Source organism: Equus quagga, chromosome 7 (assembly GCF_021613505.1).
Source record: "Equus quagga isolate Etosha38 chromosome 7, UCLA_HA_Equagga_1.0, whole genome shotgun sequence".
Lineage (NCBI taxonomy): Eukaryota > Metazoa > Chordata > Mammalia > Perissodactyla > Equidae > Equus > Equus quagga.
This window is the reverse complement of record NC_060273.1, coordinates 39,699,805-39,724,706: the sequence shown is the minus strand read 5'-3', so window position 1 is coordinate 39,724,706 and position 24,902 is coordinate 39,699,805. Positions and strand designations below refer to the sequence as shown.

General features: G+C 48.2%; 1 protein-coding gene across 5 annotated transcripts in view; it reads right to left on the bottom strand.

Moving 5' to 3' along the window:
* Positions 1–24,902, bottom strand: part of HIP1 (huntingtin interacting protein 1) — a 148,613-nt gene that overhangs the window by 15,934 nt on the left and 107,777 nt on the right. For 4 of the 5 annotated variants that reach the window (XM_046666320.1, XM_046666319.1, XM_046666321.1 and 1 more), the window contains 14 exons: positions 24,209–24,285; positions 23,682–23,743; positions 19,161–19,301; positions 16,260–16,317; positions 12,532–12,607; positions 12,297–12,437; positions 11,910–12,007; positions 11,490–11,562; positions 10,630–10,813; positions 10,038–10,126; positions 9,514–9,630; positions 2,233–2,334; positions 1,828–1,971; positions 1,246–1,381 (listed from right to left, as the gene is read on the bottom strand). In XM_046666320.1, coding sequence (XP_046522276.1) covers positions 1,246–1,381; positions 1,828–1,971; positions 2,233–2,334; positions 9,514–9,630; positions 10,038–10,126; positions 10,630–10,813; positions 11,490–11,562; positions 11,910–12,007; positions 12,297–12,437; positions 12,532–12,607; positions 16,260–16,317; positions 19,161–19,301; positions 23,682–23,743; positions 24,209–24,285 — 1,498 coding nt within the window. The remainder of the gene's footprint in view (positions 1–1,245; positions 1,382–1,827; positions 1,972–2,232; positions 2,335–9,513; positions 9,631–10,037; positions 10,127–10,629; positions 10,814–11,489; positions 11,563–11,909; positions 12,008–12,296; positions 12,438–12,531; positions 12,608–16,259; positions 16,318–19,160; positions 19,302–23,681; positions 23,744–24,208; positions 24,286–24,902) is intronic. The other variant, XM_046666323.1, reaches the window with a different exon arrangement.

Here is a 24,902-nt window from a genome sequence, read left to right as displayed (position 1 = left end):
CTGGGCATACAACACAGTCATTCCCACTGCTGTGCCTCTGTGCACAGGTCCACGGAGACACTACCGCACAGGAGTTAAAATACGGGCTCTTGAGTCACACTGCATAGGTGTGGCTCCTGGCTCTACTACTGCTGGCTGTGATCTCAGGCCACCTGTGCCTGCTCTCCCTCATCTGAAAACAGAGGCATAACAGTACCTCTGTTGTGATGATCTGCTGGACCAAGGCGCGTAAAGCACTTAGAACAGTGGCTGGCACACAGCAAGCGCTTAGTAAGCGTCAGCTATTTTATTATTAGTATTCCCCACTTTTCCTCCTCTCCACAGCTTCATGTCTCTCCTCTTCTTTCAAAACGCAGCTCATAACTTCCCTTCTCAGAATCCGCCCACGACTGCCCATTTCCTGGCACAACCTCAGTGAATTAGGTCCTCAGTGTGCCCTTCATCTGTAACTGTTGTTTCCTCACAAATGGGGTGCCTGCTGAATGACAGAATAGTCCTGGCTGTACACCTCACCAAACTGAGACCTTTCTATCCGATAATAAAAACCAACCATCAGTTGTTTCCTCCCGTCTGCCTTGTTCTCAATGGGACCTCTCATTAGCTTGCCAACATGTTCCCTCTGCTTGAGAACAAGCTGTAATGAGACCTGCTCGTCTCTATGCCCATGACTTCACAAACCTCCTGGGCCTGGATGCTGTGCACAAAGGCTCCCCTCTCATCCAGAGGCTTCTCTGACTTGGCCCCTGTACCACCCACATGCCCTTAGGACTCTGGTACATGCAGAGTGGGCCCCTGTTCATGCCTGTGACTGGGGATTTTTACCGTTTCTGTCCCTCCGTGCTTTATGACACCTCTCTGTCTAGACTTGAAGCTCACGATCAACCATCCCTTGATTCAGACCATATTTTCCTCCTTAGAGAGACACAGGACAGTCTGCTCCTCCTCCTGGCCTTTAGAATTGTTATGGGGCCTCTGCTCCCAGTGGGCCTTTCATCAGTGGGATCCATGACTAAAGCAACAGTTATCACACCTGGGGGCTTTAGAAAATCCTACTGCCCAGGCCCTGGGCCACAGAGCTTCTGGAGGAACTGATCTGGGGGGCAGAGGCGGGTAGGGATCTCCAGGTGATTTGGACACGCAGCCGGGCAAGAAGCCCTGGACTCAGTGTCACAAGGGATTCGACACCAACGCTGAACAGCATTCAGCTGAAAGCTTCGGCATCTGCAGCCGGGTGAGGGGAAGCACCTGCAGATCCGGCGCAGCTGATGAGAGTGGGCTCCTCCAGCTGCCTCAGGGCCTCTTGTACCACCTGCTCCGCAGCTTTCCTCGACTGCAACAGCAGCATTTTTCGCTGGTCCTTTGCGAGCTGACCCATAGATTCCTAGAAACGGTCCAGGGAGGTAAGAGTCTGCCATAGATCTCATAATCAGCCTCCGAGCAGCAGCCACTTGTGACACAGCTGGGATTCCTGATATCTTAGCCCAAGCCAGTTAGCTTGACACAGAGAAGAACTCTTTAACTTTGTCCACAGGCTCGTGCCACTGAGCAGAGGAGGCTATGAGAATGGACCACTGCAACCAGTTCTCCTTTCTAGGCGAGAGATGCATCCCGTCTCATAGGAAAGAGAGAGCGAGCTTTGCTTTCCCTCATCTGCTCTGTGGGTGACACAGGGTATGCTGGCATTAGGAGCTGTGCTGACAGAATGCCTTCACAGTCATGCCAGAGGCCCCAAGGGCCTTTCAAGCCCCCTGCCTCCATGAATACACCACTGAGGCCCATGGGTGTGAAGTCCGACTTGGTCAGCCCAAGCGGGTGTCCGTTACTTGCCTGTGTGCTGGACAGTTTGAGCTGGGTGTCTTCCAACTGTTTCTGAAGAACAGATAATTCCTCCTCTCGATGAGCCACGGTGTTCAGCAAGCTGTCTCGCTCCTTCTCTAGTTCAGCGATCTGGGTTGCCCATTTTTCTTCTGACTGCAAAGGTGACCATGTGGGAAGAGGGAGTTGCTGGGAGAATTAAACTGTCCCCTTTCCAGAAGTCCAAACCCACCACAAGGCCACAAGGAACAGGAGGTGATATCTCTTTACTCTGTCACTTCCATTCTCCTGAGAACACACTGATCACAGATGGGACCAGCTTGGTCATATACTGGATGGTGATGGATGCTGGGTGACAGTAATCCCAAAGCTAGAGGGGAAAGCAAGAAGAAGGAATAGAAAGGAGGAGATGCTCACCTGGGCAGAAGTTTCCAGGCTGCCCTGGACAATGTGGAGTTCCTGTTTGCTGGTGGCAAGTTCTTGCTTCAAGTTCTCTAGTACTTCTGTCTGTTCTTGAGTCTGAAAGAGAAGAAAAACAGGAACACTCGGATCTGGGTGGTGGTTACAAGGGATAAACATATGTAAAAATCCCCAAGCTATAAATGTGAGATGTGTGTACTCTTTTGTATGCAAGTTTTGCCTCAACAAAAAGTGTGTGGGGAGAGGTGATGTCAGCGACATAGTGGAGTGAGCTCACCTGGGACTCTCTCCCCTCCAAACTACAACCAAAAACGAACAACTGAATTTCAACCAATAATTCTAATAATATGAGATCGTCGGAGACCCACAGCAGCCAAACGACAGAGGGCAGAGAGGTTGGAGCTGCCCTCAGAGGAGCTGGAACGGGGTAAGAGAGAACTTTCCTCCCTCCCCTAGAGACTGGGATCACTGCTGCGGGTGAGGGAAGGAGTGGGGCAGGGGCCACATGTCTGCGGACTTGTCCAGGACTCCCACAGACCAGTGCAGCAGAAACCCTCTAACGGGGGAAAGCTTCTGCCCTGGGGGGACCTCATCAAGCCAGGGCCCCAGGAAACCAGACAGCGAGAGCTGATCAGAATCCAGGTCTGCGTGTGAGAGAAAGCGCCCCTCCTCCCCCAATCCATGCTGTGCGCTGCCATCATCACGGCTGAAGGCAGAGGGCTCAGAAGGCACAGCTCTCGACCCCCATCTAGTGGCGACAGGCTGTAACTGCAACTGAATAATAGCATCATGTGCAAAAACCGCTCCTCTACCATCCAGCAATTCATAAAAGCTCCAGTCCACAAGGAAAACAATAAAAACACAGAAGTATGTCCTGAGGACTTGGAAATAGGTAAAGTAAGTGAAGATGAGTTCAAAATAGCTATCATCAAAATATTCAATGAGGTAAAGGGAAATATAGAGAAACAAGTCAACGAGTTCTGGAGTTACTTCACAAAAGAGATTGAAATCGTAAAGAAGAATCAATCAGAAATACTAGAGATGAAAAATACAATGGATCAGATAAAACAGAATACGGGTTCCCTGAATGCCCATGTAGACACCATAGAGGAGAAAATTAGCATAATCGAAGATAGACAGGCTCAACGGTTCCAGACAGAGGAAGAAAGAGAACTAAGAATTTAAAAAAATGAAGAAAATCTCTGAGAAATAGCAGATTCAATGAGGAAATCCAATTTAAGATTATCGGAATCCCTGAGGGCGTGGAAAAGGAACAGAAAGAGTGCTCAAAGAAATAATAGAAGAAAATTTCCTAAATCTAGGGATTGAGGGAGAAATGTGTGTGGAGGAAGCCTTCAGATCTCCTAGATTTGTCAATGTAAAAAGACCTACTGCAAGGCATATAGTAGTAAAAGTGGCAACAATGAATGAGAAAGAAAGAATACTCAGGGCAGCAAAGCAGAAGAAAAAAACCTACAAAGGAACCCCTATCAGACTTTCAGCGGATTTCTCTACAGAAACCTTACAAGCTAGGAGAGAATGGAATGACATATTCAAAACTTTAAAGGATAAAAATCTTCAGCCAAGAGTACTCTATCCAGCAAAAATATCCTTCAGATATGAGGGAGAAATTAAATCTTTTCCAGACAAACAAAATCTAAGGGACTTTGTAACCAAAAACCTCCACTACAAGAAATCCTCAAGAAGGTTCTCATACCTGAAAAAAGAAAAAAAGGGAGAAAGGGGGCACAAATCACAGAGTAGAGAGACAAATAGATAGAATCAGAATAGGACAGAAAATGTTCAACTATAGCATTAGGATAAAGGGAAGGAAACCACCAAAGCAAAGACGATCTTATCACTCTAACCACAAACTCACAACACAAGTTGGAATAAGAGATGACAATAATACTCTAGGAGGGGAAGATGAAAAGGACTAAATCAGTCTAGGCCAAGGAAGTAAGAGACCACCAGAAAATGGACTATACTATACACGAGATTCCAAATACAAACTTCAGGGTAGCCACTAAACTAAAAAACAGAACAGAGACACAAAACACAAATAAGGAAAAATCTAAGAAACCCAGCATAAGAAATTTCAGAAGTCAATGGGTAGGCTAAAACACACAGGACGAGAAACAAAGGTAATGCAGGAAAACCAGATAACAAGTGACAGAATGACAGCATTAAGCCCTCATGCATCAATAATCACCCTCAATGTAAACGGATTGAACTCTCCGATAAAAAGACACAGAGGGGCAAAATGGATTAAAGAACAAGATCCAACAATTTGTTGCCTCCAGGAAACACACCTCAGACCCAAGGACAAACACAGGCTCAGAGTGAAGGGGTGGAAGACAATACTCCAAGCTAATAGCAAACAAAAGAAAGCAGGTGTCACAATACTTATATCAGACAAAACAGATTTCAAAATAAGGCAGGTAAAGAGAGACACAGTGGGACAATATGTAATGATCAAAGGGAGACTTCATCAAGAAGAAATAACGCTTATAAATATCTATGCACCAAACACAGGAGCACCAAAGTTCATAAAGCAACTATTAACAAACCTAAAAGAAGATATCAAAAACAACACAATAACAGTAGGGGACCTCAACACCCCACTCACATCCATGGACAGATCATCCAGACAGAAAATCAACAAGGAAACAGTGGAGCTAAACGAAAAGCTAAAACAATTGGACTTAATGGACATATATAGAACACTCCATCCAAAAACAGCAGAATACACATTCTTCTCAAACATGCATGGAACATTCTCAAGGATAGACCTTGTTGGGAAACAAGGCAAGCCTCTACTAATTTAAAAAAATCAAAATAATAACAAGCATTTTCTCTGATCATAATGCTATAAAGCTAGAAATTAATTACAAGAAAAAAGCTGAGAAAGGCACAAGGATGTGGAGACTAAACAATATGCTATTGAACAAGCAATGGATCACTGAAGAAATTAAAGAAATCCAAAAATACCTGGAGACAGATGAAAATGATAACATGCCATACCAACTCATATGGGATACAGCAAAAGCTGTATTCAGAGGTAAATTCATCACAATACAGACACATCTTACCAAACAAGAAAAATCCCAGATAAGCAATCTTAAACTACACCTAACTGAATTGGAGAAAGAAGAACAAACAAAGCCCAAAGTCAGCAGAAGGAGACAAATAATACAAATCAGAGCAGAAATAAATGCTATTGCAACGAAAAAGGCAGTAGAAAGGATCAATGAAACAAAGAGCTGGTTCTTTGAGAAGATAAATAAAATTGACAAACCCCTACCAGACTTAGAAAGAAAAAAAGGGAGAAAGCTCAAACAAACAAAATCAGAAATGAAAGAGGAGAAATAACAGACTCCGCAGAAATACAATGGATTCTAAGAGAATACTACGAAAAACTATATGCCAACAAAATGGATAACCTAGAGGAAATGGATAAATTCTTGGACTCCTACAATCTCCCAAAGCTCACTGAAGAAGCAGCAGACAATGTGAACAGACCAATCATAAGGAAAGAGATTGAAACAGCAATCAAAAGCATCCCAAAGAATAAAACCCCAGGACCAGATGGCTTTCCTGGGGAATTCTACCAAACTTTCAGAGAGGATTTAATACCTATCCTTTTCAAGCTATTCCAAAAAATTAGGGAGGGTGGAACACTTCCTAACACATTCTATGAGGCCAACATCACGTGATACCAAAGCCTGACAAGGACAGCATGAAAAAGGAGAACTACAGGCTAACATCGTTGATAAACATAGATGCAAAAATTCTCAACAAAATTTTGGCAACCCGAATTCAGCAATTCATCAAAAGGATCATACATCATGATCAAGTGGGATTCATACCAGCGACACAGGGATGGTTCAACATCCACAAATCAATCAACGTGATACACCACATCAACAAACTGAGGAATAAAAACCACATGATCATCTCAATAGAGGCAGAGAAAGCATTTGATAAGATCCAACAGCCATTTATGATAAAAACTCTGAACAAAATGGGCAGAGAAGGGAACTACCTCAACATAATAAAGGCCATATAGGACAAACCCATAGCCAACATCATACTCAATGGGCAAAAACTGAGCACCATCCCCCTGAAAACAGGAACGAGACAAGGATGCCCTCTATCACCACTCTTATTCAACATAGTACTGGAGGTCCTGGCCAGAGCAATCAGGCAAGAAAAAGGAATAAAAGGAATCCAAATAGGGAGGGAAGAAGTGAAACTCTTACTGTTTGCAGATGACATGATCTTATATATAGAAAACCCCAAAGAATCCATTGGAAAACTTTTAGAAGTAATCAACAACTACAGCAAAGTTGCAGGGTATAAAATCAATTTGCATAAATCAGTAGCATTTCTATACTCTAATAACAAGCTAACAGAAAAAGAACCCAAGAACACAATACCATTCACAATCGCAACAAAAAGAATAAAATACCTCAGGGTGAATTTAACTAAGGAAGTGAAAGACCTATACAATGAAAATTATAAGGCTTTTCTGAAAGAAATGGATGACGACATAAAGAGATGGAAAGACCTTCCATGTACATGGATTGGAAGCATAAACATAGTTAAAATGTCCATTCTACATAAAGCAATCTACAGATTCAATGCCATCCCAATCAGAATCCCAATGACATTCTTTACGGAGATAGAACTAAGAATCCTAAAATTCATATGGGGCAACAAAAGACCCCGAATTGCTAAAACAATCCTGAGAAAAAAGAACAAAGCCGGAGGCATCATAATCCCTGATTTCAAAACATACTAGAAAGCTACAGTAATCAAAACAGCATGGTACTGGTACAAAAACGGGTGCACAGATCAATGGAACAGAATTGAAAGCCCAGAAATAAAACCACACATCTCTGGACAGCTGATCTTCAACAAAGGAGCTGAGGGCATATAATGGAGAAAAGAAAGTCTTTTCAGCAAATGGTGCTGGGAAAACTGGAAAGCCACAGGTAAAAGAATGAACATTGACCATTCTTTCTCATCATTCACCAAAATAAACTCAAAATGGATCAAAGACCTAAAGGTGAGACCATAAGCCTTCTAGAAGAAAATGTAGGCAGTACACTCTTGGACATCAGTATTAAAAGGATCTTTTTGGACACCATGTCTTCTCAGACAAGGGAAACAATAGAAAGAATAAACAAATAGGACTTCATCAGACTAAAGAGCTTCTTCAAGGCAAAGGAAAACAGGATTGAAACAAAAAAACAACCCACTAAATGGGAAAAAATATTTGCAAGTCATACATCTGACAAAGGCTTAATATCCATAATATATAAAGAACTCACACAACTCAACAAAAAAAAATTAAACAACCCGATCAAAAATGGGCAGGAGACATGAACAGACATTTCTCCAAAGAAGATATACGGATGGCCAATAGGCACATGAAAAGATGTTCATCATCACTGATCATGAGGGAAATGCAAATCAAAACTACACTAAGATATCACCTTACACCCATTAGAACGGCAAAAATAACCAAAACTAATAGTAACAAATGTTGGAGAGGTTGTGGAGAAAAAGGAACCCTCATATACTGCTGGTGGGAATGCAAACTGCTGCAGCCACTATGGAAAACAGTATGGAGATTCCTCAAAAAATTAAAAATAGAACTACCATACGACCCACCTATTCCACTACTGGGTATCTATCCAAAGAGCTTGAAGTCAGCAATCCCAAAAGTCCCATGCACCCCAATGTTTATTGCAGCATTATTTACAATAGCCAAGACGTGGAAGCAACCTAAGTGCCCATCAACTCATGATTGGATAAAGAAGATATGAGATATATATATATATATATATATATATATATATACACACACACACAATGGAATACTACTCAGCCATAAAAAAGAACAAAATCATCCCATTTGCAACAACGTGGATGGACCTTGAGGGAATTATGTTAAGTGAAATAAGCCAGATAGAGAAGGACAATCTCTGTATGACTCCACTCATATGAGGAATTTAAACATGCGGACAAAGAGAACAGATTAGTGGCTACCAGGGGAAAGGGGGGGTGGGGAGTGGGCACAAAGGGTGAAGGGGTGCACCTACAACACAACTGACAGACAATAATGTACAACTGAAATTTCACAAGATTATAACTTATCATTAACTCAATAAAAATTTTAAAAAAAGTGTGTATGGGCAGGTGAGAACCCAGAGTATACCAAAATATTTTCTCCTGGCTAAGTGGAACGTCACGAGGGGAACTGTAGCATTTCTCAAATGTCATGCTTGAGCCCACAATACTAATTAAAGTAGAACTGGATTTGTTTGTTTTTTTAAGATTGGCACCTGAACTAACAACTGTTACCAATCTTTTCCTTTTTCTTTCTTTTCCATCTTCTCCCCAAAGTCCCCCAACACATAGTTGTATATTCTAGTTGTGAGCACCTCTAGTTGTGCCATGTGGGACGCCGCCTCAGCGTGGCCTGATGAGTGGTGCCATGTCTGTGCCCAGGATCTGAACGGTGAAACTCTGGACCGCCAAAGCGGAGCGTGCGAACTTAACCACTCGGCCACGGGGCTGGCCCTGAACTGGATCATTAATTCAGGCTTCCCAACACCTGGTGTACAGCTGAATCTCAACATCTTGAAATGATTCTCCTTTCCTTGCTAAGTGGTGTTTTTCAAAGAGTGGGTTGCAACCCATGAGTAAGAATTCACAGCTAACATTTTTAAAAAAATGAAACAGAGCAAAAAAATAGCCAAATGCATTCACATGGTAAAAATAAGTATTGTTTTGTGAAACTTTTATTTCCGTTAGGTAGATGTATTTTTTACTTTGGGTCACAGAAAAGTGTGCAAACCACTACTCTAAGTGTAAGGCATTCAGTTTTATCCACCTGACGTTTCTTCCTCCACCTTCACCTGCCTGCCCACCCCACCCCAACACGCGTGTGTTCTCCTGGCGATAAGTCTTTGTCAGTGTTCATCCCGCTCTCTGATATCCATGTGCTTTTAATTCTTCAGACTCTCCTCGAGTTTCACCCTTGGAAAGCCTTTGCTGATGAACCCCCCTCGACTCGGGTCCCTTCAGCACTTTATGCCTCTGACCGTGTGTGCGCTGGGAACCACGTTGTGTCCTACAGAGCCTCTTGCAGCCCTCTCACAGGCTCTAACCCACAGAGCTGCTGTGGAGCAGACGAAAGGTCTTTCGATCTGTGAGGTGCCCAAGGTCCACCTCCCTCATTCTCCACATACCTCTCCTTCCACTCACCTTCCACTGGGCCTGCTCACTCAGGCGCTGGAAGGAATCCTCTAGCTCTTTCTTCTCTCGTTCCAGATCCACCTGGGCTTGTCTGGCCACAGACACCTGTTTGGTCACCTCTGCATTCTGTAAGGGAAGAACAGTGCCTTGAACTGGCTCATCTCAGGCTTACAGGACATCTTCCTTCTAGAACAAATGACAGCATTCAGACTGTGAGTGTCCTAGCGTTGGACATAGAATCACTCTCCCACCCAGCAGGAAATCAGAATAAAGCTGTCATCTTCAGACACTTGACTCTCAAGTATTTACAAGAATAATAAAGCTGAAGGATAACGCAAGCAGGGTGGGCATCTAGGGTGGAGCTCGAGAGATGGGAGGCAAGGGAGCCTGAAGACCTGTGGTTCCCAAGAAATGGTGGTGACCCATTAGAAGCTGGTAGGGGCACTGGACTTGGAGAAGCCACGAGGCCTGAGCTGCTCTCTCCCCTGTTGTGCGGGCTCTGCGTGCAGCAAGGGGGCGCTCGAGGGTCCTACCTTGCGCAGCAGGTCAGCGTGGCTCTGCACCAGCTCGCTGTACTTTTCCTTGAGCTTGCTGTACCGCTGTTCATTGGCTTGGGCTTTCCCTGTATCGTCAAGGGCTAGGTGAGGAGCCCACCCTTGCTGGGACCCTCCGCCCGCCTTCCAATAAGCCTGGGTCCCTGGAAGATCCTCCTTTCTTTTCACAAATGCATACACCTTCTCCCTCAAAAAATCCTACTTCCACTCCTCTGGGAAGTGTTCTTGAATAAAGAATTCACCTGATTCAAACACTCACTGACTCGTGCCTCCTGAGCACTCACACCTGGCATTTACTGTACCAGGCCATCACTCCTCGGAGATCCACTCTCCCGGGCAGGCACCCCATCACCATCTTCTTCAGTGTTGCCCATCCCTGCACCTCACATGGGCTCTCCACTTGCGGGACTCCAATCCGTCCTCTGACTAGTGACAAGAGTTGGCATTCCTGACAGCTCTTCTGGGCAGAGGCAAGCCTGGGGCTCGGCCGCCCAGCCTCATCCTTCATCCTGAGTCAGCTAGACTGCACTCTGGACCCCCACCCTCATGCCCACACCCCCTGGCCTCTCACTCTCGATTTCTGTCAGGCTCCGCTGAGCCTTCTCTGTGTCTTCTCGCTTCTTCTTGAGCTCGTCCAGCTCCGCCCGCAGGAACTCGCTGTCGTCAGCTGCCTGCTGCCGCAGGTGCTGCTGCTCAGCCAGCTCAGCCTCCAGCTCGCTGATGCGGCCCTTCAGCTGCAGCACGGCCCGCTGGCTCTGTGGGAGGGACATACGTAACGCGTCCGCTCGCCGCATGCCTGGTCGGCTGTGCTGGGCAGGAGAAGCAGGTTCCACCACGTTTCCAGCACTGACCAAATACCTCAGTTTTCCTAACAAGTCCACTCCCAAGCCCTCATGAGAGTTGAGCCTTCTGGTCATACAAGCTACCCAGCCAAGAACAACAGGGGATGACAGCAGGGGAACTCTGGTCCTGTTAGAGTGGCCTGGGAGCAGCGAAGGATGAGCTGGAATGAGGAGGGAGAGGATGTCCACCTGCCCCCGTGAGTAGCACCTCTGATCAGCCATGGGTCTGAGGGGCAGGCGCATTTACAGCACCAGACATGGCCAACAGCCGTTTCAGATCAAACCTTATTGCCATGTGAGAAGCACAGGCCTTTCTCACCACGGCGTCACAGCCAGTAGGTGATCATGTTGATCTCTGAGGATCACAGGGACAGGGGAGCTTGGCTTAAATGGCATTCTCAAGGCAAGTGCAATGGAAATGCATTACAGTCCAGACCACGGGAAGACCAGGTGCTTCTGGCTTTGGCATTTCTACTCATGAACTCCCCCTTAAGATGCAGTCCAACAAGCATCTATGTGAAGCAAATTTAATATGAAAATCTGTCATGTAGTGGGGAAGCCAAGGAATACACTAGAGCCCGACTCGCACCTCAGTCTTCAGGTTCTCCAGCTGTGCTTTCAGCCCACTGAGCTCTCTGTACAGCTGCTCGATTAAGTGATCCCTAGGGACAGAAGAACAAGTTTGCTTCCACCTCCTTCTAAACGCGAACTGGGAGATCAGGGGAGGAAGTTAAAAGCTGGTGTTAATTTGGGGACAATTCTTTGAACTTCTGTAAATTATACCCTAAGACTATCAGTGTTACCAGATACTCATCTGACACTCACGGGTCCTCAGTTATTTCCGCCTCATTTGATTTTCCTCTGGGATTGAAGGGGCCAATATTTGAGGGTCGACCTTTATCTAAGAGCCCAAGCATCATTAAGAGTCGCTCTCTGGTTAGGTGTTGGGAGACAGATCATGGCTTAACTTAATTTCTGCACCATCTGCTTTACCCCAGCTTGGACTCACTTCTCATCCTTGTTCACACCGTTTTGACTGTTGAAATTGAAGGGATCACTGCTGAACGAGCTGCCAAAGATGTCATCAAACTTGTTGTCAAATAAATTCTGTGGTGACCGAAAAAGATTGAGAACAAAGTTAGAGATGCAGAGAATTCTGTGTGGGGGGTCAAATGAGTGACAAGGAAGAATGGACCCTTTCTTAATTCCATTCAAACCCATTTATGGTTCCTCCTAGGGACCACGGGGCAGGGTGCTCAGTCTGGGTTACTGCTTATGTTAGAAGGAGGCGGAATCTGGCTCCAGCCAATGAGACTCGGCCAGAGCCTCTCCCGTCCTCTCCTCTGCACTTGGGGGCAACAGGAAGGGCCAGGTTTCTCTCCTAAGTGGTCCTCACCTGCTGGGAGGCATCCATGTCCATGAGGTCATCCTTCTCTAAGACGGGCTCGCTGTCAGGGGACGAGGCCTCGGCTGGGATTACCACCACAGGGCTGATGTGTTCTGACAGGGCAGAGGCTCGTAGGAAGTTGGGTGGGTTCTGAAGAGGGAAGACACAACCTCAAACCATGCTTACCTGCTGGGCTTGCCAGCCTGGATGCAGCAGCTCCCAGGGTGCAGCTGGGCGTGCTTACCTCAGGCAGCTGAGGGATCTGAATGAGCCGCTTGAAGTACTGTAGGTTGCTGGAGCGGTAGAAGAGATCTTTCAACCTAGGGATGGAGAAGGGCCTGAGCGGTGCTGGGAGACTTCCCCAGCCCCATGGAGGGGACAGTGCAGCCACCTGGCTTTCCTACTGCCTGCCCAGCCCAAAGGCACAGGCTGTCAAGGAGATGGCCTCCACGGCACCGGGCTTCAATTGTGATGCTACAAAGAAAGATGGTTTATAGCCAGTCCCCACTTATCTGGTGGTGAGGAAAGAGTAATTCAAACTGCGAAACCCTTTGGATGAGTAGATAACCCAAAAACTAATTTCTGTATCACTGTAGAATATACGGTATTGTTTGGCAGATGTATCTTCCCAGGAATGTTTGGCTTAGAGTGACATGAAAATAAATTTACTTTCTCTGAGGACAAACCAACTAACCATAGCAAAAGGGAAGGAAACTTAATTATTAAGGTAGATCTCCTTTTAATTAATTCCCTTTGTTTTAGAGCTTTGTTATCTCTCCAATTAGACTACAGTCATGCACTGCATAACGACATTTTGGACAGCAACGGACCACATGGGTTACAGTGCTCCCACAAGATTAGTGCCCTGTAGCCTAGGAGTGTAGCAGGCTATATCAGCTAGGTTTGTTAAGAACTGTAGGGGAGGAAGAAATTTCTCTGTACCCTTCTAGGTTCTTCTGGCCGATCTAAGAATTAAATTGACATGAGACAGATAAACAGGAGAAAAGCAAACAAAAGTTTACTAACACGTACACATGGGAGAAACCCAGGAAATCTGAGTAACTTGCCAAAATATCTGAAACCCTCACCTTAAATACCATCCTCAGTTAAAGACAAAAGATGCTGTGGGTGGGAAGACTCAGGGACTTCAAAGGGAAGGAATGCAATTCACAGGTAGGTGAAAAGGAGCAAATGTTTGGAAAGCAAGTGTTTGAGCACACAGAAACAGAAGGACACTGGCAGAAGCCCAACAAACAGGCCTTCCTAGCTTCCCGCCTGTGCGCCACCTAGTTCACGCAATGCTAAGATGAGAGCTCGGTTCCTGAGGTAGGATTTTTTATCTGAATTCTTTCAGACAGTTAAGCGGGAGGTAAAAAACCTTTGAATCTTTTTTTTTTTCCCTTAAAAAAAGTCAGCCTAAAATAATCCTCATGTTAAAGAGACACATATTGGGGTGGCAAATTTTGTTCCCCTTCAGCACGGTCTATGATATTTGCACGACAACGAAATCACCTAACAATGCATTTCTCGGGAGGCATCCCCGTCATTAAGTGGTGCACAACTGTGTGAGCTTCTAGAGGGCAGAGACCGGGCAGGCAAAGAGGAGTGACTTAACAAGTACGTGGTGGAGAAAACACTCTATTTACACTGTGTCCTAATCTTGCATGAATATGCCAATGAAGAAACCAAAATCTTTTCTTATCCTCAAGTCTCTATTTTGAATCTAAATATGGAAGGCCAAGAAAACTGTGAACACAAGACATATTTTCTGAGATGAAAGAGGATCATGGATCTCAGCACTCTCTCTGCCTCACAGAATTTTCTCTAGCCCAGCCCAATGAACTAAACCCCTGGGGTCTCATGACAGCCCCTGGGACCCCAAGGTTAGGACTGTCCCTATGACATCATTGCTGCTTTCCTGAAATTTGAGGACAGGGAGGCCTCAGAGAGTCACCATGTCTGCGTGGAAGAGAAAGTGAGGCGGCAACTCAGGGGAGATGTTTCCATAAGCTAGAAGAAATCAAAGGAAATAAAATGACCTGGCCACACGTGCCCCTCTTTCTGGGCCGGAGCCAACAGTAATAGGCTTTACTGCTTTCATAAGCTACCGGAATTCAACGTTCCAGGAAATCAGCTCCAGGGCCTGTCTCCTAGGATTTAATAAGTCATTTATTATAGAATAAACATACAAGGCTTTCAAATGGAACAAGGAAACCAGGAGGTTAGTACGACCCCAAACTTGTCCTCTGATTGCAGCTCGGGAACCAGCAAGGCAAGCCTAAGCTTGGGATTTGCCTTCCCTGTTGTCAAGGATGGAGAAAGTAACAGGAAACACAGGAGGGTCAAAATAGACGGGGCTAAGCCATGAGGCCCTCTCGCTTCCTCAGGTCTCCCGCCTCTCGGGCCACTCCTTCCCCTCTTCTTGGACACACTTAATTGAAAGACGAGCTGTATTTCTCTTCGAGTCACCTATTGTCTTTCCCAAATGCACCAGAATAATTTACCCCTCTGTCAGACAAGCTCTTCCTCTTCTAGACTAGATAGCTGGCTTATTAATTCATTCAAATATTTACTGAACTCTCTATGCTTGACTGCTATGTATCAGACGCTAGGGATGTACTAACGGACAAGACAGTCAAACAGAAATAAAGTTGTGCTAAGAACGATGAAGGAGATAAACAGGGTGCTGTGATGGAGAACACAGTGGGGGTGCTGGAGCTCGAGGGATAGGAGATGGAGAAGGCTCCACTTAAGTAAGGTGGCCAGACACCGCCTTTGTGAGGAGGTGACCAAAGATGACCTGGAGCTGGCCAGGCTGGAAGAAGAGCCCAGGGAGAAGGAAGAGCAAGCCTGAAGGCCCTGATGAGGGAATGTGCTGGGTGCCTCCCAGGAACAGGAAGAGGACCCCATGTGGCTGCAACAGTGAGCTCTGGGGACGAGGTCAGAGATGGCAGGCAGGGGCCAGGTCTTGCAGGGCCTTGTAGACCATGGAGAAGAGCGTGGATTTTACTCTCAGTGTAATCAGAAGACAGTAAAAGGTTCTGAGCATGGATTTATGTTTTCACAAGGCTCTTCTAACTGCTGGGTGAGGACAGGATGGTAGGAAGCCCCAGGTATCCTGTCAATGTTAGAGGGTCCTGTCAGGCAGCAATGGGAGCTGAAGAGATGGAGAGATGGGTGGAACCAAGATATATTTGTAGAGCATCAACTGAACCTAGTAATGGATGGACATGCGGACGACGAACATGCTGAGCTCCAGACCTCTGGCCTAAGTGGATGGTGAGGGTATTTATTGAGAGAGAAAAGACGGGAGAAAAAGGTTTAAATTTGGGGTAGAGATGTCAAACGATAATCGAGTACGTGAGACTGGAATTCAGAGGTGAGGTTCGGCTAAAGATACATATTTGGTAGTTGTATACATATTTGGCATGCATATAGTATAAGACCAAGAGAAATTATGGAGAAGAAAAAGCAACGAGATGAGGCCAGCCCAGTGGCGTAGTAGTTAAGTTCACACACTCTGCTGTGGTGGCCTGGGGTTTGAGGGTTCAGATCCTGGGTGCAGACCTACACACTGCTCATCAAACCATACTGTGGTAGCATCCTATATACAAAATAGAGGAAGACTGGCACAGATGTTAGCTCAGGGCCAATCTTCCTCACAAAAAACAAAAAAAGGAAAGAAAAGAAAAAAAAAACAAAGAGGATGAAACCCTGGGCATAGGGCAGGCGATAAATGAATACATGAAATCTCCTTCTTCTATGTGCTTCTATGGGATCTATTCGAGAACTGACAGCCTCCTCAGCCCCTGGAAGGTTTGCCAGCATCATAGTTACCTTCCTTCACTTTATTGCCTTTTTAAATGCAGATACCCTCATCCCTGCATTATTTTAAAGCAAGTGCTGTTGCATGGATTAGCTGATTATAGAGCACTTTTTGGTTCGCCTTCATTTCTAACTTAAGCCACTTACTTTGTGAACTGCTCCATGAAGCGGTCCCGGTGGCCTTGCAGGGTGTCAGCTGGGAGACCTGAAAGAAAGTGGAAAGGAATGAGAGGGAGAGGAGGACCAGTGGGCAGGCAAGCCACAGCAGGGCTCCGGAGGGAGGGGACCACTCTTCCTGGGGCTTGTGGCCAGCCCTGCGGGGGGACACTGCTGGCCTAGAGCTGCCCCAGGGCTGGTAACCACGGGGGCCCAGCAGGACAAGCAGGGAGTCTGGGGGCGCCTATCCCTCTAATCCTTCCTTCTCCCAGAGTTTGCTCCCAGAGCGCGACCCATTCTGGGCACAGTGGGCTGGGCGCTGTGTTCCTGACCACAGAAGCAGCAGCAGTGGCCTGACCAAGCAGCGGGATGGACGACGGCGGCCCTGGCGGTGTGGTTCTCTCCCAGGGGTGCGTGCACTGGGGGGGCCCAGGGTGGACGTTAGTCTGGAAGAGATCCACAGAGCCTGCCCGGGAGGATGCCTGGCAGAAGGCAAAGACTAAGGACTACGACTCGGGGATCCAGGTCCAGGGCCCGCCAGATGGGCAGTGGCCTCTTAGGGCCAGCCTCCTCCCCGACAGAGTGGGGTGTCTGAGGTCTTTTCACCTCCCAGATTGTGTGATTCTGTGTATCTCAGCTACAGATCACAACTCAGCGATCTTTTTATTTTATTTATTTATTTGAGGAAGATTAGCCCTGAGCTAACTAACATCTGCCGCCAGTCCTCCTCTTTTTGCTGAAGAACACTGGCCCTGAGCTAACATCCGTGCCCGTCTTCCTCTACTTTATACATGGGACGCCCACCACAGCATGGCTTGACAAGCGGTGCATAGGTCTATAGCCAGGATCCAAACCAGTGAACCCCGGGCCGCCAAAGCAGAAAGTGCAAACTTAACCACTGCACCACCAGGCCAGCCCCTGATCTTTTTATTTTTTAAATTTAAGTTTTAGTAATTTTTGAATATTCACTTGGTATAAAGAAGGAGGACACATATACAGTGTGATAATTCAAAATGGTAAAAGTGTACAGTGGATGACAATGGCACTTTACGTCAGCGATCTTTCTCTCAAGAGCCCTTAACCCCAGTTCAATCATGAGAAAAACATCGGACGAACTCAAATTCTACAAATATCTGATCAGGCCCCTCAAAACTGTCAAAGTCCTCAGAAACGAGGAAAGTTCAAGAAACTGTCACAGCCAAGAGGAGCTAAGGAGACATGACGACTGAATGTAGCCTGGTTCCTGGATGCATCCGGGGACAGAAAAAGGACACTGCGTACAAACTGTGGAAATCTGAATAAAGTATGGACTTCTATACTTTAATAATAGCATATCAAAACTGGTTCATTAACGGGGCTGGCCCCGTGGCCGAGTGGTTAAGTTCGCGCGCTCCGCTGCAGGTGGCCCAGTGTTTCGTTGGTTCGAATCCTGGGCGCGGACATGGCACTGCTCATCAAACCACGCTGAGGCAGCGTCCCACATGCCACAACTAGAAGGACCCACAACAAAGAATATACAACTATGTACCAGGGGGCTTTGGGGAGAAAAAGGAAAAAAATAAAATCTTTAACACAAACAAACAAACAAACAAAAAACTGGTTCATTAGTTGTGACAAAATTATCATATTAATGTAAGATGTTAACAATAGGGGAAACTGGGTTCAGGGATATATGGGAACTCTCTGAACTCTTTATAACTTTTCTGTAGATCTAAAACTATTCTAAAATACAATGTTTTTTTAGAAGAGTATATACTGTGTGCAGTGTCCCCCCCACTTTTCCCCCAGGCACACAGTCGCCCCCCCCAGAGGCAATCTGTGCAGGTCTTGTGAATAATTACTTGTCTCTTCTGCTAACTCGCCACCTCATAAGGAAGTGGAAATGTTCCAGCGGGCCACTGGGTTCCACAGCACCTCAGAAACAATTAGAGGTTCGTCTATTCAGAGCTTCTGAGCGACCGCCGCCTTCTTTTCTTGGGCTTGAGTCCAATCTCTGCTCCCTTCAAGCATGCCCACTGCTCCAGAGCCTTTCTAACCTTCGAACGTCGAATTCCAGCCTCCCTTCCACGAAGCCCTCCTGGATTAATCAGAAGCATGCTGCTTCCCCTGGCCTGACTAAAGAACCAGATCTACTGCTTTTCAGGGACCACAGTTCCAGAGCGTCCCTTGTCCTAGACTTCTAAGATAAAAACTTGCTAGCATCCATTCATGCTTTGATCTCTCTTGGTTTTCTGTCATCCACATACTTTGCACGTATATGTCCTTCATGGTGGCCACCTCAGAGTGTGGCCCCGGGACCACTCCCATCAGATTCATCTAGGAAACGGTTTAATAATGCAGACCGTGAACCCGCCAGATCCACTAACAGGGACCTTGCAGGACCCACACACACCATTTCAAACAACAAGTACACGAAAGTATGAGAAGTTCTGCAAGACCAGTAGTTCCCAAACTATGCTGTGCGAAGCGTCCCAGGGGTCTGTGGCTAGGTAAGCGATGGCCCTCCATTTGCCTGAGCAGCTGTTTGATATTTTATATTTCTCCACAAAATTCCATTTGTACAAAGAGACTGTGATGATGAACCCTTTAGAAACCACTGCGCCTTTGCTCCTGTGGTCTAGGCAATGGTGTGGTTCCTAGAATACGTGACACGCATGTCTGGAGATGAGATAAAGCCAGCAGTGGAGGGAGGGGACACCCTGGGACACCACTATGGCAAGCCAGGTGCTCACTGGGCACCCCCAAGCTGATGCCCTGCTCTTAAGATGGTCAGGAGCTCCAGGGCCTTCGAGAGAGCCCTGAGGGGAGCTGTATTTTTCCAGGGGCAGCCTCAGGCTGTGACCCTCCTTCTGGCCAGAAGCTCAAGGAGACGACCCGGGCCAGGGTACTCACAGGAGTGGAGTTTGAAGAGCAGCTTGACGGTGTAATCATAGAGGTGGCTGCAATCCAGTATGACCTGGATCAGCGGGGCAAGGCGGCACTGCCCAGCTGTCGTCACCGACACGGAGCGGGACATGTCCAGGGAGTTGAACACTGGGGAATAAAAGGCGGAGAGAGGCCGTGGGGCTAGGAATTAAGGTGAGCGTCTTAGGGGGGCAGGAGGCAGGGGTCTACCGTCCACTGAGGGCCTATTCCATGCACACACGGTCTCACGGAATGCATTTAACCCTCACGACACTCCTCCAGGACAAGTAAAGGTGTCCCCGCCACACAGATGAGGAGACTGAAGGGAAGTGACCTGAAGGTGGTCGCAGAGCCACGACGTGGTGTTGCTGAGAGGTGGTGGGCTAAAGGACAGAGCCCACGTGGTCAGCAGTGGCTAGACCAGGAGCCTGCGCTCCTGATGACCAAGAGGCCCCATGCGTCCTGGACGAGTGAACCCCACTCCACCCTGTGCCCAGCCCCACGGAAGCCCAGACAGAAGGACTCACTCACAACTGGAGGAGTGCCTAGAATGAGGAGGACCCTTCCGTCCTGTCTTTGAGGAACTTCGCGGTCCCTGCTCCCAGTGTGGTCAGAAAGACAGAACGCACCATCTTTCAGAGAGTCTGATTTAATGCGGAGACGGGCTCTTGTTCAAGGGAAGCCCTCCGTTCTATGGGAATCCCAATTTCAGGGTCGAAGGGGCTGCTGAGAGAGCTAATCCAGCCCCCCTCCCTCGCATGAACTCAGTCTGATGGTAACCCGGACCCCAAGAAGCACGCCATCCGGTGCCGCAATAGTTAACATGTGGGGAAAATAGCACAGATTGGTCGGAACACGAAGAAGGGAGTAAGTCAGCCTTGGCTTCCTGCTGGCCTGCCACAGGGTTGCTGGGACACCAGAAGGGGGGATGTACCGGAGCCCTGGGTGGACGACTGGAGAGCCTGCGAGGGCCTAGGCAAGGGGCTGGGAGGAGGATGAGCCATCAGGGTCAAAGGCTGACGGAGGGTCTTGGGGTGGCTGGTCAACAGAAGGCCTGCCGTCCACTCCCAGAGCGCCACAGACCCCCTCGCAATACCCTCTGCGCCCTGCCCCTTGCTCCGAAACCAAGCAGCTAGATGCCTGGCCATGGACCCTCGGCGCACCACTGGCCAGGGCAGATTTCCTGCCTGCAGTGGCTGCCCACCGCCTCTGGGGACTCTGCACGTGGCTGGCAACTTCCCGAGGTCCCTCAGTGAGTGGGACCGCCCCGGAGCAAAGCCCAGAGCTGCTGCGCTTGGCCTTCCTTGACGGCACTAATCCCTGCTAACTGGCTTAGTCTGGCAACTGGAAAAAAATCCCAAACTGTTCTAATTAAAAGGCAGCTTTTCTTCTTGACACAAATTAAAAGCAGCTGTCACTGCAAGGCGGCCATCCCCAAGTCTACCGGCTTCGTCAGGCTCCACTCTGGCAAGCAATCACAGAGCGCTCCATCTCCCGGCCTGCCTGCTGCCTTCTAGGAATGCCCCTTGGCATCTGGCAACTTCAGTGCAGTGTGACCGTGGACAAGTTACTTAACCTCTCTGTGCCTGCAGATGCTTTTCGGTAAAACGCAGATGGTTCTAATAGCACATACCTCATAAGGGTCTTGTAAGAACTGAATGAGAATGTCGTGTACAGTGCGTAGCATTGTGCAGTGGTTCTCAACTTTGGCTTTGAGAGTGATTAGAATCACCTGGGGGAATTTAAAAACTACCGTCTGCCTGCAACTCCCCCACCCCCCATTGTTTTATTTGGTCTAGGGTAGGGCTGGCACATTGGTAGTTTTCAAAGTCCCTCAGGTGATTATAATATGCAGCCAGGGTTGAAAAGTCTATTTCCTAGCTCACTGGTTCTCAAACGTTAGCATGCACCAGAATCACCCAGGAGCACTGTCTAAGAGAATTCTCAGACGACGGAAGTTTCTATACGGGCAGTCCAATATGCTAGTCCATGTGGCTACTGAGTGCCTGAAACATGGCAAGTGCAACTGAGGATCTGACTTCCCATTGTTATTTAATTGTAATTAATTTAAATTGTCACATGCGGCTAGTGGCTACCATATTGAACAGTGCAGTCTTGGGGCGCTTATTAAAACACCACGTGGCTGGGCCCTACCTCCAGAGAGTCTGATTCAGTAGGTCTGGGGTGGGAACTGAGAATTTGCATTTCTAAGCATCCGAATTTCAAGTTCTCGGGTGATGCTGATGCTGCTGGTCCGGGGGCCACACTTTGAGAACCACAGCAAGTGCTCAGAAGAAAGGTTCACTATGATTTGCCCACGTCTCCCACAGTTGAAACCAGCGGCGCCCTGCCGGGATACTGGCTGCAACCTTGCAGGGTCACAGGCTAGGACTCAGAAGCGAGAGAGACTTCTTCCAACGCCAGTTCCCTTGATTTTTGTGGCATGCGGTAGGTGAGTGGGGACAGGCAGGGGAGCTGGGGAGACGTGTAGCAGAGGGCTCTTGATTCCAAATCAATGCTCGCCCAGGAACGAGACAGCCACCACCATTTAACCACGGAGGGGTTTGGGCAAAGACTGGGGGTAGCTCTCCTCTAGAAAACCCTAAGCAGCTAATTGACCCACATCATCCCACATCATTCAGCTGGATGTTGAGACCATTTTACAAACCCTGTCCACCTCTTGTTTCTCCATTGCTGCTTATGTGAAAGCAAGCTTGCTTGAATTTTTCTGTTGAGCATTGCTCTAAACCAGGCACTGGGCAAGAGCAAGGAGAATTCAAAGAAGAACAGGGCATGGTTCCTGCTTCGGAGGAGGAGCTCCGCGTCTAGTGGTAACAACAGCAGTGAATCAATGTGTATCATCAAGTCATCAATGTGCATCAGCGCAGCCAGGTATCATGGGATGTGGGAGCCAAAAGGATGGCTGAGCTGGCCACTGGGGCAGGGCATTCACGGGCAGCGCATATGCCTTCTCGCGGCCTCCTCAAGTCCTGTCGGGTGTTAGCACATCTCTGCTCATTCCATGCCAAGAGTCTGTCAGGGCTGCAAGGGACCCCGCAGAGGCCGAAACATCTGACTTGCTTCCCACCCACTGCGGCATCAGCAGGCAGGCTCTGAGAAAGAGGCCAGAGCTGCTGGCAGAGAGCTCGGGTCAGCGGAATGGCAACTTCTGACTGGTCTCTCCCAAGCATGATAATTTCCAGAATACTACTCAGACCTGCATTCAAATCCAGCACATTCCAAGCTGAATGTCAACAAATTCTGAATTATCCACACAGGCCCTTCCCACCCAGAGCTAAATAACTGAAAGTTAGCCACACAACGTGCAGTTGTTTGCCTACTCTTACGCAAATGTTTCCAATGTATTAAAAACAAAAAATGTGTCTACACTGTTTCTCCTAGCTGGCTGGGAATGCCTCAGGGCAGGGGCTGTATTTTGAGTTTTGTTTTTACTTCTCTACTGACTTTTGTATAAGATTCTACTCAAATAGGTTGCTAACAGGACGAATACCTTCTTATTTCTCCCACAAACCACAGTTTCTATTTCTGGTGTTTCTCTGACCACATCCTGCGTGGAATTGACGGGTCAACTATGAAGGAATGTGCTGTGCGGTCACAGGCCTGGTACGGCACTGGATCATAACAGGCCACTTGTGAGTATCTGCCGCACAGATGAACATGCGGAAGGAAGGTGAATTTGGGGTGAGAGCCTCTGTCCTTCCTGAGGGAATCGAAGCCCCAAGAGTGGGCCCTGCCTCTCCACACGCGGAGCAGATGGCCCAGCTTGTGCACGAATCCTCGCAGTGTGGGACGTACTCTTTCATCGTGCTGGATGCTTGTCGTGGGACATCTTGAATCTAAGAAAACGGACTCTTCTGTTCCCCGGGAAAGAAGGGGAGCCATGCGGGGCGCGGTTGGGAAGAGAGGGCACCGGAGAAAAGGGAACTTGCCAGGGAAGCGTCAGGGGCTGACGTCCTGCAGGCACCGGAACTCTCAGGAGAAGGGACCTGGAAGAGCGGGGCACTCCCCCGCGAGCAGAACAGGACTTTGTGGGCTTCTCGGGCAGACTTGGGGAACAAGCCAACTCGACCAGTTTTCTCTCCCGGCTGCTGACCAAACAGCAGACAGGACCCTTGCTCCTGAGCAGAAATCCACCCTGGGTGCCAGCCCAGCTGAGTAGCAGTCAGGGTGGGTCAAACAACCGGCCACAGTCTGAGGGCTGTCAAAGAGGTTGGACCTGTCTTTGGGCTCTGGGGAGGCCCGCGGGGGAGAGTGGTCCTTCTGCTCAGCTATGAAATCACCGACTCTGAAAACGCCCATGATCTTCAGCCCCTCCCTGCACGAGGGATGGAGAGAGCAGCGACAGCTGTGCTTATCTCCCTTCTCCTGGCCCTGTGCTGCACAGCTTGTAGGGAGAGGGGTCTAGGCCGGCTGGTCCAAGCAGGGAACGAGGCTGGGAAGGAGGCAGCTCCCACGAGGGCCTGGGCCAGGTGGGAGGGAGAGACTCACCAGTTTGGAAGAGGTTAAGTTCGCACTCCAGGTAGTCGAACATCTCCACTGTTAGCTGGAAACTGGGCCCAAGAGGAAAGAGGGCTTAAATGCCACCGCCCGAGGCCAGCGCTCCACCTGGCCCTTCCCCTACGTTCCGTGCTGCTGCTTCTGCCCCCAGTGCACATATGAGTGCACGCACACACACCAGCTCCAATTATTTGCTCCCACCTCAGCGAAGATTAAGGCCATTTGAAGATCCAGCAGGGCAAATTCAACAGTGACAGTGGCAATGGGAGAGGGCCACGCTGGATTGGGAGGGCAGAAGGTAACACAGAGAAGAGAGCCCTGGGGTGCGAGACAGCCTGGAAGGGTTCTGGATGAGGCCCCAGCAGCAAGCGGTCCCAAGGCCAACTCACCCAGGGACTTTAATCCCTACCCCAGCCACTGCCCCTGCCATCAGGCCCTCTGTGACCCTAACTGGAAGTGACAGCATCCACCAAAGCTTTCTTGCCCACTGGGTCCAAAGCATGAGGATGGCCACTCACAAGTTGTTAACGTCACTCTCTCCAGCCTCATCCAGCTGCCGGTCACTCATCTGAAGGTTGCCCGGGAACCTGGGATTCTGGAAGGGAGGCAGAGGAAGGAGGTCAGAACACAGCACAAGAGCTCATGGCCTGACTAAGCTGACACCCAGCAAGCTGTCTACGCTGAGCTCGGGCAGCAGCAGGCTGGATTCTGCTTATACGGCATGTACTCATATGGCGCCCACACACACAGACCCCTTGAATGGCTCACAGCAAAGAACATCCATTCCCCGTCACTGGAGCTGAAGGCTCCACCCCATCCCTGCGAGCCAGGGGACAGTCCTCCCTAACACTCTGTGCCCCAGAATGTTCTTCCAAAGATGCTCTCCCATGGTGCAGCGATGCCGAGCCTGTGAGAACAGTCCGCCCCCAGCCATCCACAAGGCGCAGGCATTTGTTCATCCCCAGAACATTCTGAATCCTACCCAGGCTTCCCACTGTCCTTTGGCCATTTCCCAAAGCTGCTGTTGTGAGTTCAGGAAGGCAAACCCACTCTTATATTAGCTTTAGCAAAACATAATTGGTAAAATAAGCTGGAAGGTGGGGAAATATTACATCCTGTACCCCCAAAGTCAGGAGAAATTAGTTTGTCTCATCAACCTTGTTGAGCTTCTGGATCATTCCCTCTTCCTCAGTGTGGGCTGTCTGGAGTGGA